Here is an 18,782-nt window from a genome sequence, read left to right as displayed (position 1 = left end):
CGTACCAGGCTTCAGGGCCTTCTCCAGGCCGTGGTAGTAGGACCAGTTACAACAGTGTTATGTAGGGTATATGTAGCGTACCAGGCTTCAGGGCCTTCTCCAGGCCGTGGTAGTAGGACCAGTTACAACAGTGTTATGTAGGGTATATGTAGCGTACCAGGCTTCAGGGCCTTCTCCAGGCCGTGGTAGTAGGACCAGTTACAACAGTGTTATGTAGTATATGTAGCGTAGCCAGGCTTCAGGGCCTTCTCCAGGCCGTGGTAGTAGGACCAGTTACAACAGTGTTATGTAGCGTACCAGGCTTCAGGGCCTTCTCCAGGCCGTGGTAGTAGGACCAGTTACAACAGTGTTATGTAGCGTACCAGGCTTCAGGGCCTTCTCCAGGCCGTGGTAGTAGGACCAGTTACAACAGTGTTATGTAGGGTATATGTAGCGTACCAGGCTTCAGGGCCTTCTCCAGGCCGTGGTAGTAGGACCAGTTACAACAGTGTTATGTAGGCTATATGTAGCGTACCAGGCTTCAGGGCCTTCTCCAGGCCGTGGTAGTAGGACCAGTTACAACAGTGTTATGTAGGGTATATGTAGCGTACCAGGCTTCAGGGCCTTCTCCAGGCCGTGGTAGTAGGACCAGTTACAACAGTGTTATGTAGGGTATATGTAGCGTACCAGGCTTCAGGGCCTTCTCCAGGCTGTGGTAGTAGGACCAGTTCTCAGGGTTTCTCTCCTGTAGACGGCGGTAGACCTCAGTAGCTTCATCCAGACGATCCAGGTTCAAAAACAACTCCTACAGGGGGAATACACTGTTAGTGATCTCTGTGTGTGTTCCAGGTGTGAGTGACAGACAGAGAGACGGTGACAGGCTTCAGTCTTGGTTTCTTTGTGGATCCAAATAAAGAAATCAAATTTGTGTGATGGTTGCAAACACACACATACACACACACACACACCTCGTGTCTCCTCGACGGCCAGTTTGTCACAGATCTGTTCCTCGTAGGTGGTGAGGTTGTCCAGAGCCTCCCTATAGAGTCCAGCCTCCCTCAGCACCTGGTTCTGGTACAGCAGCAGCTCACTGTACTCATAGTCCATCTTGTCTGGAGACGTCTAGGAGAGAGAGGTTATAGCAGGGTTATGTAGTGTCTATGGTTCTGGTACAGCAGCAGCTCACTGTACTCATAGTCCACCTTGTCTGGAGACGTCTAGGAGAGAGAGGTTATAGCAGGGTTATGTAGTGTCTATGGTTCTGGTACTGCAGCAGCTCACTGTACTCATAGTCCACCTTGTCTGGAGACGTCTAGGAGAGAGAGGTTATAGCAGGGTTATGTAGTGTCTATGGTTCTGGTACAGCAGCAGCTCACTGTACTCATAGTCCATCTTGTCTGGAGACGTCTAGGAGAGAGAGGTTATAGCAGGGTTATGTAGTGTCTATGGTTCTGGTACTGCAGCAGCTCACTGTACTCATAGTCCACCTTGTCTGGAGACGTCTAGGAGAGAGAGGTTATAGCAGGGTTATGTAGTGTCTATGGTTCTGGTACTGCAGCAGCTCACTGTACTCATCGTCCACCTTGTCTGGAGACGTCTAGGAGAGAGAGGTTATAGCAGGGTTATGTAGTGTCTATGGTTCTGGTACTGCAGCAGCTCACTGTACTCATAGTCCATCTTGTCTGGAGACGTCAGGGAGAGAGGCTATAACAGTGCTATAACAGAGTTACGTAGTGTTATAACAGGGTTATGTATTGTTATAACAGGGTTACATAATGTTATATAGTGTCTATGGTTCAGATAGAGCAGCAGCTTACTGTACTCATGTGGGGGGGTGAAACAGAAAAAGAGGAGAGAGGGAAAGGGAGAGAGATGGAGAAAGAGAGGGGAGGAGAGGTGAGAGACAAGTATAAAATCCTTTAACATCACAGGCTACATCATTGTACATCTTTACATAGGGCACCACTTCAGTAGAAATACATGCGGGGACAAAGGCAGGAAGCAGGTTGGTCTTATCAGGAGGCCCAGTGAGCACGCTCTATTGTGGTCGTGACAGACACGCCACATAGATTTACATCACCTTAGAGGCACAGGCTGACTGACTATACTGTGTCGTACCGTTACCTAGCTTTACTGTGTCGTACCGTTACCCAGCTTTACTTTGTCGTACCGTTAGCTAGCTTTACTGTGTCGTACCGTTAGCTAGCTTTACTGTGTCGTACCGTTAGCTAGCTTTACTGTGTCGTACCGTTAGCTAGCTTTACTGTGTCGTACCGTTAGCTAGCTTTACTGAGTCGTACCGTTAGCTAGCTTTACTGTGTCGTACCGTTACCTAGCTTTACTGTGTCGTACCGTTAGTTAGCTTTACTGTGTCGTACCGTTAGCTAGCTTTACTGTGTCGTACCGTTACCTAGCTTTACTGTGTCGTACCGTTACCTAGCTTTACTGTAATTCAGACACACCCAGACCCTGAACTGACGAGGGAAAACACTTTGTTGTGAGTGGTAGTCATATATTATGTTCTCAATGCTCCTACTGTTGCACTAGAGCAGTGGCTTCCTCTCCTCGCCCGCCCGCCCGCCCGCCCGCCCGCCCGCCCGCCCGCCCGCCTGCCTGCCTGCCTGCCTGCCTGCCTGCCTTCCTTCCTTCCTTCCTTCCTTCCTTCCTTCCTTCCTTCCTATTGATAAGATAGAACTGAACTGATCAATCAAATACTGTGCCTGGCATATTACTTCCACCTTTAATATGTTCACGTCATTGTTGTAAAATAGAATGCTTTCTCAATGACTTACCTGGATAGCCTAAATGAATAAGTGATTTTCAGAAACAAGGAGAGGAAGCCATTTTGGATTAGTGGTGTGAACGGTGAACCCAGTGTGTACCAAGGACAGACAGATTCAGCCCATAGGTTGGCTTGTCTCTGGACATACCGTACCTGTTGTGTTTTCCTGAACTCCTCTACTATCTTGGCGGCCATCTCGTAGTCCTCTAGGAGGTGATAGGCGATGGCGTAGCCGACCCATGAAGCCCTCTGAGCTGGCCGCAGCTGCAGCAGCTGGTACCTCGTCTCCTACAGGGGGACAAGGAGAAGTTAGCCGTTAGCTTAGCATAGTGTGCTAGTCTCCCATAGGGAAACAATGAGAGAGGGGCTAGCAAGTTATCGGTTAGCTTGACATCAAGTTCCTGTAACTTAAAATGGATTCTTCTTTTGTCCCTTCCGTGAAGTATCCTGATCTCACCAATGAGAAAACAAAGGCAGCAGAAAAAGAGAGAGCAAAAAGAGTAGTTGGCAGAGGAGGAAGTAGATTTAGTTTCTGCTGAGTCATGTTGCCAATGCTAGAATATGCTGACACACTTCTGCTCTGCCACGCTCTGTGCTTTCTTGGTATTTTATATGTCCCATGGACAACTAAATAGGTCGGTTGCCTTCCAAGAGAGCTGGTGTAAATCAAGGTAGTTAACTAAGTCCTGATGTTAGTGATGGATTGTGTTCTTTCTGAATGAATCGCCTGGGGCAGTAAGGACAGGTTTCTCCTTCCCTCACCCTCCTCCCACCATCCATCTCATCTGGATCTGCAGTAAGGACAGGTTTCTCCTTCCCTCACCCTCCTCCCACCATCCATCTCATCTGGATCTGCAGTAAGGACAGGTTTCTCCCTCCTCCCACCATCCATCTCATCTGGATCTGCAGTAAGGACAGGTTTCTCCTTCCCTCACCCTCCTCCCACCATCCATCTCATCTGGATCTGCAGTAAGGACAGGTTTCTCCTTCCCTCACCCTCCTCCCACCATCCATCTCATCTGGATCTGCAGTAAGGACAGGTTTCTCCTTCCCTCACCCTCCTCCCACCATCCATCTCATCTGGATCTGCAGTAAGGACAGGTTTCTCCTTCCCTCACCCTCCTCCCACCATCCATCTCATCTGGATCTGCAGTAAGGACAGGTTTCTCCTTCCCTCACCCTCCTCCCACCATCCATCTCATCTGGATCTGCAGTAAGGACAGGTTTCTCCTTCCCTCACCCTCCTCCCACCATCCATCTCATCTGGATCTGCAGTTGGGACAAGTCTCTGTACATAACCTCTCTCCACTTCACCCTCCTCCCTCACCCTGTAGCCCTCCAGGTCTCTGTACATCACCCCTCTCCGCTTCATCCTCCTCCCTCACCCTGTAGCTCTCCAGGTCTCTGTACATCACCCCTCTCCACTTCACCCTCCTCCCTCACCCTGTAGCCCTCCAGGTCTCTGTACATCACCCCTCTCCATTTCACCCTCCTCCCTCACCCTGTAGCCCTCCAGGTCTCTGTACATCACCTCTCTCCACTTCACCCTCCTCCCTCACCCTGTAGCCCTCCAAGTCTCTGTACATCACCCCTCTCCGCTTCATCCTCCTCCCTCCTCCCTCACCCTGTAGCCCTCCAGGTCTCTCTGTACATCACCCCTCTCCGCTTCATCCTCCTCCCTCCTCCCTCACCCTGTAGCCCTCCAGGTCTCTCTGTACATCACCCCTCTCCACTTCACCCTCCTCCCTCACCCTGTAGCCCTCCAGGTCTCTGTACATCACCTCTCTCCGCTTCATCCTCCTCCCTCCTCCCTCACCCTGTAGCCCTCCAGGTCTCTCTGTACATCACCCCTCTCCGCTTCATCCTCCTCCCTCCTCCCTCACCCTGTAGCCCTCCAGGTCTCTCTGTACATCACCCCTCTCCACTTCACCCTCCTCCCTCACCCTGTAGCCCTCCAGGTCTCTGTACATCACCCCTCTCCGCTTCATCCTCCCCCTCCTCCCTCACCCTGTAGCCCTCCAGGTCTCTCTGTACATCACCCCTCTCCGCTTCATCCTCCTCCCTCCTCCCTCACCCTGTAGCCCTCCAGGTCTCTCTGTACATCACCCCTCTCCGCTTCATCCTCCTCCCTCCTCCCTCACCCTGTAGCCCTCCAGGTCTCTCTGTACATCACCCCTCTCCATTTCACCCTCCTCCCTCACCCTGTAGCCCTCCAGGTCTCTCTGTACATCACCCCTCTCCATTTCACCCTCCTCCCTCACCCTGTAGCCCTCCAGGTCTCTGTACATCACCCCTCTCCATTTCACCCTCCTACCTCACCCTGTAGCCCTCCAGGTCTCTCATCTGGATCTGCAGTAGGGACAAGTCTCTGTACATCACCCCTCTCCATTTCACCCTCCTCCCTCACCCTGTAGCCCTCCAGGTCTCTGTACATCACCCCTCTCCACTTCACCATCCTCCCTCACCCTGTAGCCCTCCAGGTCTCTCATCTGGATCTGCAGTAAAGACAGGTCTCGTAGGATCTGCAGGTTGTCTTTGTCCCACTTCAGGGCGTTCCTGTAACACTTGATGGCCTCGCCGTACTTCTTATCGGAGCGCTGCAGCAGACCGTACACATGCCAGCCTGGGAGACCAGGGGTTAAGGAGACACATGGATGCATAACACAGGTAGAGACTCACCTACACAGACAGAGACACACACACGTATGTATGCACGAACACAAAACACACACACGTATGTATGCACGAACACAAAACACACACGTGGAAAATGCTATCTATTTATATTATCATTCCAAGCACCAGAAAGATAATTATTTATAGACATTATAATAGTTGTTATAATGCTTTGTCCTTCAGCTTCCCACATGTGGTGTGTTTCTCAGACCTGGGTTGAAATACTATTAAAAATAATTAAAATACTTTGGAGTGCTTGTTCTAGCATGCCTCGTGTTCTAGCACGCCTCGTGTCCTAGCACGCCTCGTGTCCTAGCACGCCTCGTGTCCTAGCACGCCTCGTGTTCTAGCACGCCTCGTGTTCTAGCACGCCTCGTGTCCTAGCACGCCTCGTGTCCTAGCACGCCTCGTGTTCTAGCATGCCTAGAACAAACAGATGGGTGGGTTTGTAGTTCTGCGACTATTCTATTGGTCCATTAAGCCAGACAAACTCAACCGATCGCAGACAAACTATTATGCATTATTTCAAATAGTATTTGAACCCAGGTCTGGTGTTGTGTTCTAACACTCAGGTGTTGACCTTGACACAGAAACACCAACGTGTGTTGATAACAGGCTGTGTGGCTCTCCTGTGTGTGGTGCAGAGTTGGGACGACAACAACCATTTATGGAAGACATTTTACTGATAAGTAAAATGGGGTGGCAGGTAGCCTAGTGGTTAGAGGCAGGTAGCCTAGTGGTTAGAGAGGCGGGTAGCCTGGTGGTTAGAGAGGCGGGTAGCCTAGTGGTTAGAGAGGCGAGTAGCCTAGTGGTTAGAGAGGCGGGTAGCCTAGTGGTTAGAGAGGCGGGTAGCCTAGTGGTTAGAGAGGCGGGTAGCCTAGTGGTTAGAGAGGCGGGTAGCCTAGTGGTTAGAGAAGTGGTTAGAGAGGCGGGTAGCCTAGTGGTTAGAGAGGCGGGTAGCCTAGTGGTTAGAGAGGCGGGTAGCCTAGTGGTTAGAGAGGCGGGTAGCCTAGTGGTTAGAGAGGCGGGTAGCCTAGTGGTTAGAGAGGCGACAGGTAACCAAGTGGTTAGAGGAGACAGGTAGCCTAGTGGTTAGAGAGGCAGGTAGCCTAGTGGTTAGAGAGGCAGGTAGCCTAGTGGTTAGAGAGGCAGGTAGCCTAGTGGTTAGAGAGGCAGGTAGCCTAGTGGTTAGAGGGGCAGGTAACCTAGTGGTTAGAGGGGCAGGTAGCCTAGTGGTTAGAGGGGCAGGTAGCCTAGTGGTTAGAGGGGCAGGTAGCCTAGTGGTTAGAGGGGCAGGTAGCCTAGTGGTTAGAGGGGCAGGTAACCTAGTGGTTAGAGGGGCAGGTAACCTAGTGGTTAGAGGGGCAGGTAGCCTAGTGGTTAGAGGGGCAGGTAGCCTAGTGGTTAGAGGGGCAGGTAGCCTAGTGGTTAGAGAGGCAGGTAGCCTAGTGGTTAGAGAGGCAGGTAGCCTAGTGGTTAGAGAGGCAGGTAGCCTAGTGGTTAGAGAGGCAGGTAGCCTAGTGGTTAGAGAGGCAGGTAGCCTAGTGGTTAGAGAGGCAGGTAGCCTAGTGGTTAGAGAGGCAGGTAGCCTAGTGGTTAGAGAGGCAGGTAGCCTAGTGGTTAGAGAGGCAGGTAGCTTAGTGGTTATAGCGTTGGGCCAGTAACCGAAAGGTTGCTAAATCGAATCCCTGAGCTGACAAGGTAAAAATCTGTCGTTCTGCCCCTGAACAAGGCAGTTAACCCACTGTCCCTAGGCTGTCAATGTAAATAAGAATTTGTTCTGAACTGACTTGCCTAGTTAAATAAAGGTTAAATAAATACTAGAGATGTGAAGTTTTAAATGAGTTAAGTCTGCTAATATGGGCTACTGCTAACAAGACAATTGATAGCAACAACATTCTAGTAGTTATTTTAAAATAAAACATTTACTTGTGCACATTAATGTTACAAATGTATCGTTCAATTGGTCTTTATCATGATAATTCAGTAAATGTGTTGTGAAATTGATTGTTGAGTGTGTTTATGTGTGTTGCGGTGTGTCTGTTGTGGTGTGTGTGCTGACTGGAGGCTGGATCTAGCCTGTGTGTGTGTGTGTGTGTAGTGGTGTGTGTGCTGACTGGAGGCTGGGTCTAGCCTGTGTGTGTGTGTGTGTGTAGTGGTGTGTGTGGTGACTGGAGGCTGGGTCTAGCCTGTGTGTGTGTGTGTGTGTAGTGGTGGTGGTGTGTGTGCTGACTGGAGGCTGGGTCTAGCCTGTGTGTGTGTGTGGTGGTGTGTGTGTTGACTGGAGCCTGGGTCTAGCCTGTGTGTGTGTGGTGGTGTGTGTGTGCACAGGCTAGACCCAGCCTCCAGTCAGCACACACACACACACACACACACACACACACACACACACACACACACACACACACACACACACACACACACACACACACACACACACACACACACACACACACACACACACACACACACACACACACACACACACACAGGTGAGACCCAGCCTCCAGTCAGCACACACACACACCACCACAACACACACAGGCTAGACCCAGCCTCCAGTCAGCACACACACACACCACCACTACACACACAGGCTAGACCCAGCCTCCAGTCAGCACACACACACACACCCACCCTTCATCGCCAGGGTCACACACACACCAGCACACACACACACACACACCCTTCATCGCCAGGGTCTCTGTAGGGAGAGAGAAACAATGAGAGGCTTTATAAAGGGGTCTCCATCTCATCTATCCCTCTATCCCTCCCTTACCTCCATGTTCTGTGAACTTGGGGTTGGACAGGATCTGCTTGCAGAACTTGAGTCCGTTTCTGTACTGCTTGTGTGGGTAACATCGCTGGGGAGAGGAAGAGAGAAAATAGTTGATCTTCCAGGTGTTTTGAATGGCTGAAAGCCTGCATGCACCTCCCACTCTAAAGACAATGATTCAGAGAGTCAGTGACAATGTGGTTTGTGCAAGTCAGGATCTGTCACGGTAGAAAAGCATTCTTTATTCATTTACCTCAGAAAAGCTGTTGACAAAAGACCCTGATATGAATGCCAAGAGTGTGCAATGCTGTCATCAAGGCAAAGGCTGGCCACCCTGAAGAATCTCAAATATAAAATATATTTTCATTTGTTCAACACTTTGTTTTGGTTACTACATGATTCCCTATCTGTTATTACATAGTTTTGATGTCTTCACTATTATTCTACAATGTAGAAAATAGTAAAAATAAAGAAAAACCCTGGAAGGATTAGGTGTTCTAAAGTTTTTGACTGGTACTGTGTGTGTGTAGGGATTGAACAGTGTTCCATCCATCCATCCATCCATCCATCCATTCATTACATACATACGAGTCGTGGCCAAAAGTTTTGAGAATTAAAATTAATATTTGTGTCTGCTGCCTCAGTTTGTATGATGGCAATTTGCATATACTGCAGAATGTTATGAAGAGTGATCAGATGAATTGCAATTAATTACAAAGTCACTCTTTGCAATACAAATGAACTGAATCCCCCAAAAACATTTCCACTGCATTTCAGCCCTGCCACAAAAGGACCAGCTGACATCATGTCAGTGATTCTCTCGTTAACACAGGTGTGAGTGTTGACGAGGACAAGGCTGGTGATCACTCTGTCATGCTGATTGAGTTCGAATAACAGACTGGAAGCTTCAAAAGGAGGGTGGTGCTTGGAATCATTGTTCTTCCTCTGTCAACCATGGTTACCTGCAAGGAAACACGTGCCATCATCATTGCTTTGCACAAAAAGGGCTTCACAGGCAAGGATATCGCTGCCAGTAAGATTGCACCTTAATCAACCATTTATCGGATCATCAAGAACTTCAAGAAGAGCGGTTCAATTGTTGTGAAGAAGGCTTCAGGGCGCCCAAGAAAGTCCAGCAAGCGCCAGGACCGTTTCCTAAAGTTGATTCAGCTGCGGGATCGGGGCACCACCAGTACAGTGCTTGCTCAGGAATGGCAGCAGGCAGGTGTGAGTGCATCTGCACGCACAGTGAGGCGAAGACTTTTGGAGGGTGGCCTGGTGTCAAGAATGGCAGCAAAGAAGCCACTTCTCTCCAGGAAAAACATCAGGGACAGACTGATATTCTGCAAAAGGTACAGGGATTGGACTACTGGGGTAAAGTAATTTTCTCTGATGAATCCCCTTTCTGATTGTTTGGGGCATCCGGAAAAAATCTTGTCCGGAGAAGACAAGGTGAGCGCTACCATCAGTCCTGTGTCATGCCAACAGTAAAGCATCCTGAGACCATTCATGTGTGGGGTTGCTTCTCAGCCAAGGGAGTGGGCTCACTCACAATTTTGCCTAAGAACACAGCCATGAATAAAGAATGGTACCAACACATCCTCCGAGAGCAACTTCTCCCAACCATCCAGGAACAGTTTGGTGACGAACAATGCCTTTTCCAGCATGATGGAGCACCTTGCCATAAGGCAAAAGTGATAACTAAGTGGCTCGGGGAACAATATATCAATATAATAATATATATTTTGGGTCCATGGCCAGGAAACTCCCCAGACCTTAATCCCATTGAGAACTTGTGGTCAATCCTGAAGAGACGGGTGGACAAACAAAAACCCACAAATTCTGACAAACTCCAAGCATTGATTATGCAAGAATCGGCTGCCATCAGTCAGGATGTGGCCCAGAAGTTAATTGACAGCATGCCAGGGCAGATTGCAGAGGTCTTGAAAAAGAAGGGTCAACATTGCAAATATTGACTCTTTGCATCAACTTCATGCAATTGTCAATAAAAGCCTTTGACACTTATGAAATGCTTGTAATTATACTTCAGTATTCCATAGTAACATCTGACAAAAATGTCTAAAGACACTGAAGCAGCAAACTTTGTGAACATTAATATTTGTGTCATTCTCAAAACTTTTGGCCACGACTGTACATATATATATTGTTTTCTTTCACTTTTTTTGGAGCGCAAGGATTTCTCCGTACCCTGTAATGACACCTTTAACCCTGTACATGTGACTATTAAACTCATTTCTAATCTCATCCATTATGCTGCTACTGCGGACTGGCCACTCGTGTGTGTGTGTGTGTGTGTGTGTGTGTGTGTGTGTGTGTGTGTGTCAGAGTCTAAAACACAGCTAAATTACCTCCGCTTTCCTCTCGAATAGAAGCTATATTTAGTATCACGCTGTGTTGCTTAATCGCTACAGGGGAGAGGGGGAGAGAGGGAGGGAGAGCAGACTGGGAGCTACTAGCAGAGAGAGGGTGGAAGACCGAGGGAGGCAGGGAGGAGAGAGAGGGGGAGAGAAAGGGGGGTTACCAGATGGCACTTCTGTGGATGTCCTCTTAATATCACTAATGGTGACGACACTGAAACCTTTCACATATTCTGCTCACATTAGCTAAGATCAAAGTAGAAGAGGCCACACACACGCTTCACTGAGAAGTCACACTCTTTAGGCCAAAGTAGACTCTTTGATTGACTTAATCTAAGCTAATCACCTACCACAAGCTAAGAGACAGGGTTCTACCAAGAGACTGTAGACTGCACATTGAGCAGCGAACCACAGGCCACCTCCGTCGTCAGAACTGGAGTTGAGGAACGACAGGCCACCTCCGTTGTCAGACCTGGAGTTGAGGAACCACAGGCCCCCTCCGTCGTCAGAACTGGAGTTGAGGAACGACAGGCCACCTCCGTCGTCAGACCTGGAGTTGAGGAACGACAGGCCACCTCCGTCGTCAGACCTGGAGTTGAGGAACGACAGGCCACCTCCGTCGTCAGACCTGGAGTTGAGGAACGACAGGCCACCTCCGTCGTCAGACCTGGAGTTGAGGAACGACAGGCCACCTCCGTCGTCAGACCTGGAGTTGAGGAACGACAGGCCACCTCCGTCGTCAGACCTGGAGTTGAGGAACCACAGGCCACCTCCGTCGTCAGACCTGGAGTTGAGGAACGACAGGCCACCTCCGTCGTCAGACCTGGAGTTGAGGAACGACAGGCCACCTCCGTCGTCAGACCTGGAGTTGAGGAACGACAGGCCACCTCCGTCGTCAGACCTGGAGTTGAGGAACGACAGGCCACCTCCGTCGTCAGACCTGGAGTTGAGATGAAGTAGTCGACTGTTGGAACCAGTCAGTCAGTGAACTGATTATCCAATTTGAGCTCCTAAAAATATGTTGAGACTACATTCCAGAATGATGCTGTCTGTCAGGTCTTATAGTGGGCTTAGCATCTAACAGTCACCAACGTGTTCTGTCAAATACCACGTCTCAGTCAGGGGATTAAAGCATGTTGTAGCTCGACCTTAGCCTGGGTGCCAGTCAGGTTCTGCTCTCTTTAGCTCCACAATGACAATAGGGAGCAGACAAAAGCACAAACCAATCAGGGACCAGGCTAGCTAGACCCGTCTCTGGGCCTAGTAGTAGTCTATAGTAACACAGAGTGAGACAGACACCATGATGTGTCAAGACACATGTGGATCCAGACTTCCCTTGTAGCTTTAACGTAACATTAGTAACCCCCAGGCAATGCATATCTGACGTCTTTAACACTTAGCCTGCCTAATCCCTAAAATAACTCTGCCCACGGTGTTGTGACGGTACAGAGCAGGGTGAGAGACAACACGATGCTGTGACGGTACAGAGCAGGGTGAGAGACAACACGGTGCTGTGACGGTACAGAGCAGGGTGAGAGACAACACGGTGCTGTGACGGTACAGAGCAGGGTGAGAGACAACACGGTGCTGTGACGGAACAGAGCAGGGTGAGAGACAACACGGTGCTGTGACGGTACAGAGCAGGGTGAGAGACAACACGGTGCTGTGACGGTACAGTGCAGGGTGAGAGACAACACGGTGCTGTGACGGTACAGAGCAGGGTGAGAGACAACACGGTGCTGTGACGGTACAGAGCAGGGTGAGAGACAACACGGTGCTGTGACGGTACAGAGCAGGGTGAGAGACAACACGGTGCTGTGACGGTACAGAGCAGGGTGAGAGACAACACGGTGCTGTGACGGTACATATACCCACAAACTATTAGCTTAAACCCCTGGATGGTTTACTGTAACACTGTTCAACCAGATATCCCTACACAGAACCCTCCTCTCTCCCTCCATACAGTCCTCCTCTCACCCTCCATACAGTCCTCCTCTCTCCCTCCATACAGTCCTCCTCTCACCCTCCATACAGTCCTCCTCTCTCCCTCCATACAGTCCTCCTCTCTCCCTCCATACAGTCCTCCTCTCTCCCTCCATACAGTCCTCCTCTCACCCTCCATACAGTCCTAGTCTTCTCCCTTCACACAGTCCTAGTCTTCACCCTCCATACAGTCCTAGTCTTCACCCTCCATACAGTCCTAGTCTTCACCCTCCATACAGTCCTAGTCTTCACCCTCCATACAGTCCTAGTCTTCTCCCCTCCATACAGTCCTAGTCTTCACCCTCCATACAGTCCTAGTCTTCACCCTCCATACAGTCCTAGTCTTCACCCTCCATACAGTCCTAGTCTTCACCCTCCATACAGTCCTAGTCTTCACCCTCCACACTGTCCTAGTCTTCACCCTCCATACAGTCCTCCGCTCACCCTCCATTCAGTCCTCTTCTCACCCTCCATACAGTCCTAGTCTTCACCCTCCATACAGTCCTAGTCTTCACCCTCCATACAGTCCTAGTCTTCACCCTCCATGCAGTCCTAGTCTTCACCCTCCACACTGTCCTAGTCTTCACCCTCTATACAGTCCTAGTCTTCACCCTCCATACAGTCCTAGTCTTCTCCCTCCACACTGTCCTAGTCTTCACCCTCCATACAGTCCTAGTCTTCACCCTCCATACAGTCCTAGTCTTCACCCTCCATACAGTCCTAGTCTTCACCCTCCACACTGTCCTAGTCTTCACCCTCCATACAGTCCTAGTCTTCTCCCTCCATACAGTCCTAGTCTTCACCCTCCATACAGTCCTAGTCTTCACCCTCCATACAGTCCTAGTCTTCTCCCTCCACACTGTCCTAGTCTTCACCCTCCATACAGTCCTAGTCTTCACCCTCCACACAGTCCTAGTCTTCACCCTCCATACAGTCCTAGTCTTCACCCTCCATACAGTCCTAGTCTTCACCCTCCATACAGTCCTAGTGTTCTCCCCTCCATACAGTCCTAGTCTTCACCCTCCATACAGTCCTAGTCTTCACCCTCCATACAGTCCTAGTCTTCTCCCTCCATACAGTCCTAGTCTTCACCCTCCATACAGTCCTAGTCTTCACCCTCCATACAGTCCTAGTCTTCACCCTCCATACAGTCCTAGTGTTCTCCCTCCATACAGTTCTAGTCTTCTACCTCCACACAGTCCTAGTCTTCACCCTCCGTACAGTCCTAGTCTTCACCCTCCATACAGTCCTAGTCTTCACCCTCCATACAGTCCTAGTGTTCTCCCTCCATACAGTCCTAGTCTTCACCCTCCATACAGTCCTAGTCTTCACCCTCCATACAGTCCTAGTCTTCACCCTCCATACAGTCCTAGTCTTCACCCTCCATACAGTCCTAGTCTTCACCCTCCACACAGTCCTAGTCTTCACCCTCCACACAGTCCTAGTCTTCACCCTCCATACTGTTCTAGTCTTCTACGTCCACACAGTCCTAGTCTTCACCCTCCATACAGTCCTAGTCTTCACCCTCCATACAGTTCTAGTCTTCACCCTCCATACAGTCCTAGTGTTCTCCCTCCATACAGTCCTAGTCTTCACCCTCCATACAGTCCTAGTCTTCACCCTCCATACAGTCCTAGTCTTCACCCTCCATACAGTCCTAGTCTTCACCCTCCACACTGTCCTAGTCTTCACCCTCCATACAGTCCTCCGCTCACCCTCCATATAGTCCTAGTCTTCTCCCTTGAAACAGTCCTAGTCTTCACCCTCCATACAGTCCTAGTCTTCACCCTCCATACAGTCCTAGTCTTCACCCTCCACACTGTCCTAGTCTTCACCCTCCATACAGTCCTAGTCTTCACCCTCCATACAGTCCTAGTCTTCTCCCTCCACACTGTCCTAGTCTTCACCCTCCATACAGTCCTAGTCTTCACCCTCCATACAGTCCTAGTCTTCACCCTCCATACAGTCCTAGTCTTCTCCCTCCACACTGTCCTAGTCTTCACCCTCCATACAGTCCTAGTCTTCTCCCTCCATACAGTCCTAGTCTTCACCCTCCATACAGTCCTAGTCTTCACCCTCCATACAGTCCTAGTCTTCTCCCTCCACACTGTCCTAGTCTTCACCCTCCATACAGTCCTAGTCTTCACCCTCCACACAGTCCTAGTCTTCACCCTCCATACAGTCCTAGTCTTCACCCTCCACACAGTCCTAGTCTTCACCCTCCACACAGTCCTAGTCTTCACCCTCCACACAGTCCTAGTCTTCACCCTCCATACAGTCCTAGTCTTCACCCTCCATACAGTCCTAGTCTTCACCCTCCATACAGTCCTAGTGTTCTCCCTCCATACAGTTCTAGTCTTCTACCTCCACACAGTCCTAGTCTTCTCCCTCCACACAGTCCTAGTCTTCACCCTCCATACAGTCCTAGTCTTCTCCCTCCACACTGTCCTAGTCTTCACCCTCCATACAGTCCTAGTCTTCTCCCTCCATACAGTCCTAGTCTTCACCCTCCATACAGTCCTAGTCTTCACCCTCCACACAGTCCTAGTCTTCACCCTCCACACAGTCCTAGTCTTCACCCTCCATACTGTTCTAGTCTTCTACCTCCACACAGTCCTAGTATTCACCCTCCATACAGTCCTAGTCTTCACCCTCCATACAGTCCTAGTCTTCACCCTCCATACAGTCCTAGTGTTCTCCCTCCATACAGTCCTAGTCTTCACCCTCCATACAGTCCTAGTCTTCACCCTCCATACAGTCCTAGTCTTCTCCCTCCATACAGTCCTAGTCTTCACCCTCCATACAGTCCTAGTCTTCACCCTCCATACAGTCCTAGTCTTCACCCTCCACACAGTCCTAGTCTTCACCCTCCACACAGTCCTAGTCTTCACCCTCCATACTGTTCTAGTCTTCTACCTCCACACAGTCCTAGTCTTCACCCTCCATACAGTCCTAGTCTTCACCCTCCATACAGTCCTAGTCTTCACCCTCCATACAGTCCTAGTGTTCTCCCTCCATACAGTCCTAGTCTTCACCCTCCATACAGTCCTAGTCTTCACCCTCCATACAGTCCTAGTCTTCACCCTCCATACAGTCCTAGTCTTCACCCTCCACACTGTCCTAGTCTTCACCCTCCATACAGTCCTCCGCTCACCCTCCATTCAGTCCTCCTCTCACCCTCCATATAGTCCTAGTCTTCTCCCTTCAAACAGCACTAGTCTTCACCCTCCATACAGTCCTAGTCTTCACCCTCCATACAGTCCTAGTCTTCACCCTCCACACTGTCCTAGTCTTCACCCTCCATACAGTCCTAGTCTTCACCCTCCATACAGTCCTAGTCTTCTCCCTCCACACTGTCCTAGTCTTCACCCTCCATACAGTCCTAGTCTTCACCCTCCATACAGTCCTAGTCTTCACCCTCCATACAGTCCTAGTCTTCTCCCTCCACACTGTCCTAGTCTTCACCCTCCATACAGTCCTAGTCTTCTCCCTCCATACAGTCCTAGTCTTCACCCTCCATACAGTCCTAGTCTTCACCCTCCATACAGTCCTAGTCTTCTCCCTCCACACTGTCCTAGTCTTCACCCTCCATACAGTCCTAGTCTTCACCCTCCACACAGTCCTAGTCTTCACCCTCCATACAGTCCTAGTCTTCACCCTCCACACAGTCCTAGTCTTCACCCTCCACACAGTCCTAGTCTTCACCCTCCACACAGTCCTAGTCTTCACGCTCCATACAGTCCTAGTCTTCACCCTCCATACAGTCCTAGTCTTCACCCTCCATACAGTCCTAGTGTTCTCCCTCCATACAGTTCTAGTCTTCTACCTCCACACAGTCCTAGTCTTTTCCCTCCACACAGTCCTAGTCTTCACCCTCCATACAGTCCTAGTGTTCTCCCTCCATACAGTCCTAGTCTTCACCCTCCATACAGTCCTAGTCTTCACCCTCCATACAGTCCTAGTCTTCTCCCTCCATACAGTCCTAGTCTTCACCCTCCATACAGTCCTAGTCTTCACCCTCCATACAGTCCTAGTCTTCACCCTCCATACAGTCCTAGTGTTCTCCCCTCCATACAGTTCTAGTCTTCTACCTCCACACAGTCCTAGTCTTCACCCTCCATACAGTCCTAGTCTTCACCCTCCATACAGTCCTAGTCTTCACCCTCCATACAGTCCTAGTGTTCTCCCTCCATACAGTTCTAGTCTTCTACCTCCACACAGTCCTAGTCTTCACCCTCCATACAGTCCTAGTCTTCACCCTCCATACAGTCCTAGTCTTCACCCTCCATACAGTCCTAGTGTTCTCCCTCCATACAGTCCTAGTCTTCACCCTCCATACAGTCCTAGTCTTCACCCTCCATACAGTTCTAGTGTTCTCCGTCCATACAGTGCTAGTCTTCACCCTCCATACAGTCCTAGTGTTCTCCCTCCATACAGTCCTAGTCTTCACCCTCCATACAGTTTTAATGTTCACCCTCCATACAGTCCTAGTGTTCTCCCTCCATACAGTCCTAGTCTTCACCCTCCATACAGTCCTAGTCTTCACCCTCCATACAGTCCTAGTCTTCACCCTCCATACAGTCCTAGTCTTCACCCTCCATACAGTCCTAGTGTTCTCCCTCCATACAGTCCTAGTCTTCACCCTCCATACAGTTCTAGTGTTCTCCCTCCATACAGTTCTAGTCTTCTACCTCCACACAGTCCTAGTCTTCACCCTCCATACAGTCCTAGTCTTCACCCTCCATACAGTCCTAGTCTTCACCCTCCACACAGTCCTAGTCTTCACCCTCCACACAGTCCTAGTCTTCACCCTCCACACAGTCCTAGTCTTCACGCTCCATACAGTCCTAGTCTTCACCCTCCATACAGTCCTAGTCTTCACCCTCCATACAGTCCTAGTGTTCTCCCTCCATACAGTCCTAGTCTTCACCCTCCATACAGTCCTAGTCTTCACCCTCCATACAGTCCTAGTCTTCACCCTCCATACAGTCCTAGTCTTCACCCTCCACACTGTCCTAGTCTTCACCCTCCATACAGTCCTCCTCTCACCCTCCATACAGTCCTAGTCTTCACCCTCCATACAGTCCTAGTCTTCACCCTCCATACAGTCCTAGTGTTCTCCCTCCATACAGTCCTAGTCTTCACCCTCCATACAGTTCTAGTGTTCTCCCTCCATACAGTCCTAGTCTTCACCCTCCATACAGTCCTAGTGTTCTCCCTCCATACAGTCCTAGTCTTCTCCCCTCCATACAGTCCTAGTCTTCACCCTCCATACAGTCCTAGTCTTCACCCTCCATACAGTCCTAGTGTTCTCCCTCCATACAGTCCTAGTCTTCACCCTCCATACAGTTCTAGTGTTCTCCCTCCATACAGTCCTAGTCTTCACCCTCCATACAGTCCTAGTGTTCTCCCTCCATACAGTCCTAGTCTTCTCCCTCCATACAGTCCTAGTCTTCTCCCCTCCATACAGTCCTAGTCTTCACCCTCCATACAGTTCTAGTGTTCTCCCTCCATACAGTCCTAGTCTTCACCCTCCATACAGTCCTAGTGTTCTCCTTCCATACAGTCCTAGTCTTCACCCTCCATACAGTCCTAGTGTTCTGCCTCCATACAGTCCTAGTCTTCACCCTCCATACAGTCCTAGTCTTCACCCTCCATACAGTCCTAGTCTTCACCCTCCATACAGTCCTAGTCTTCACCCTCCATACAGTCCTAGTGTTCTCCCTCCATACAGTCCTAGTGTTCTCCCTCCATACAGTCCTAGTCTTCACCCTCCATACAGTCCTAGTCTTCACCCTCCATACAGTCCTAGTCTTCACCCTCCATACAGTCCTAGTCTTCACCCTCCATACAGTCCTAGTCTTCACCCTCCATACAGTCCTAGTCTTCACCCTCCACACTGTCCTAGTCTTCACCCTCCATACAGTCCTCCTCTCACCCTCCATACAGTCCCTAGTCTTCACCCTCCATACAGTCCTAGTCTTCACCCTCCATACAGTCCTAGTGTTCTCCCCTCCATACAGTCCTAGTCTTCACCCTCCATACAGTTCTAGTGTTCTCCCTCCATACAGTCCTAGTCTTCACCCTCCATACAGTCCTAGTGTTCTCCCTCCATACAGTCCTAGTCTTCTCCCTCCATACAGTCCTAGTCTTCACCCTCCATACAGTCCTAGTCTTCACCCTCCATACAGTCCTAGTGTTCTCCCTC

General features: G+C 50.1%; 1 protein-coding gene across 1 annotated transcript in view; it reads right to left on the bottom strand.

Annotated features, from left to right (window-relative positions):
- Positions 1-237: 237 nt before the first annotated feature.
- Positions 238-18,782, bottom strand: part of LOC106593272 (N-alpha-acetyltransferase 15, NatA auxiliary subunit-like) — a 36,623-nt gene continuing 18,078 nt past the window's right edge. The window contains exons 3-8 of the mRNA XM_045717599.1: positions 10,967-11,531; positions 8,217-8,301; positions 5,227-5,384; positions 2,915-3,049; positions 946-1,101; positions 238-784 (exon numbers count right to left, since the gene is read on the bottom strand). Coding sequence (XP_045573555.1) covers positions 632-784; positions 946-1,101; positions 2,915-3,049; positions 5,227-5,384; positions 8,217-8,301; positions 10,967-11,531 — 1,252 coding nt within the window. The 3' untranslated portion in view covers positions 238-631. The remainder of the gene's footprint in view (positions 785-945; positions 1,102-2,914; positions 3,050-5,226; positions 5,385-8,216; positions 8,302-10,966; positions 11,532-18,782) is intronic.

Source organism: Salmo salar, chromosome ssa04 (genome assembly GCF_905237065.1).
Source record: "Salmo salar chromosome ssa04, Ssal_v3.1, whole genome shotgun sequence".
In the NCBI taxonomy this organism is placed as follows: Eukaryota; Metazoa; Chordata; class Actinopteri; order Salmoniformes; family Salmonidae; genus Salmo; species Salmo salar.
The sequence above is the reverse complement of the archived record's forward strand: the minus strand, read 5'-3'. Positions and strand labels throughout refer to the sequence as shown.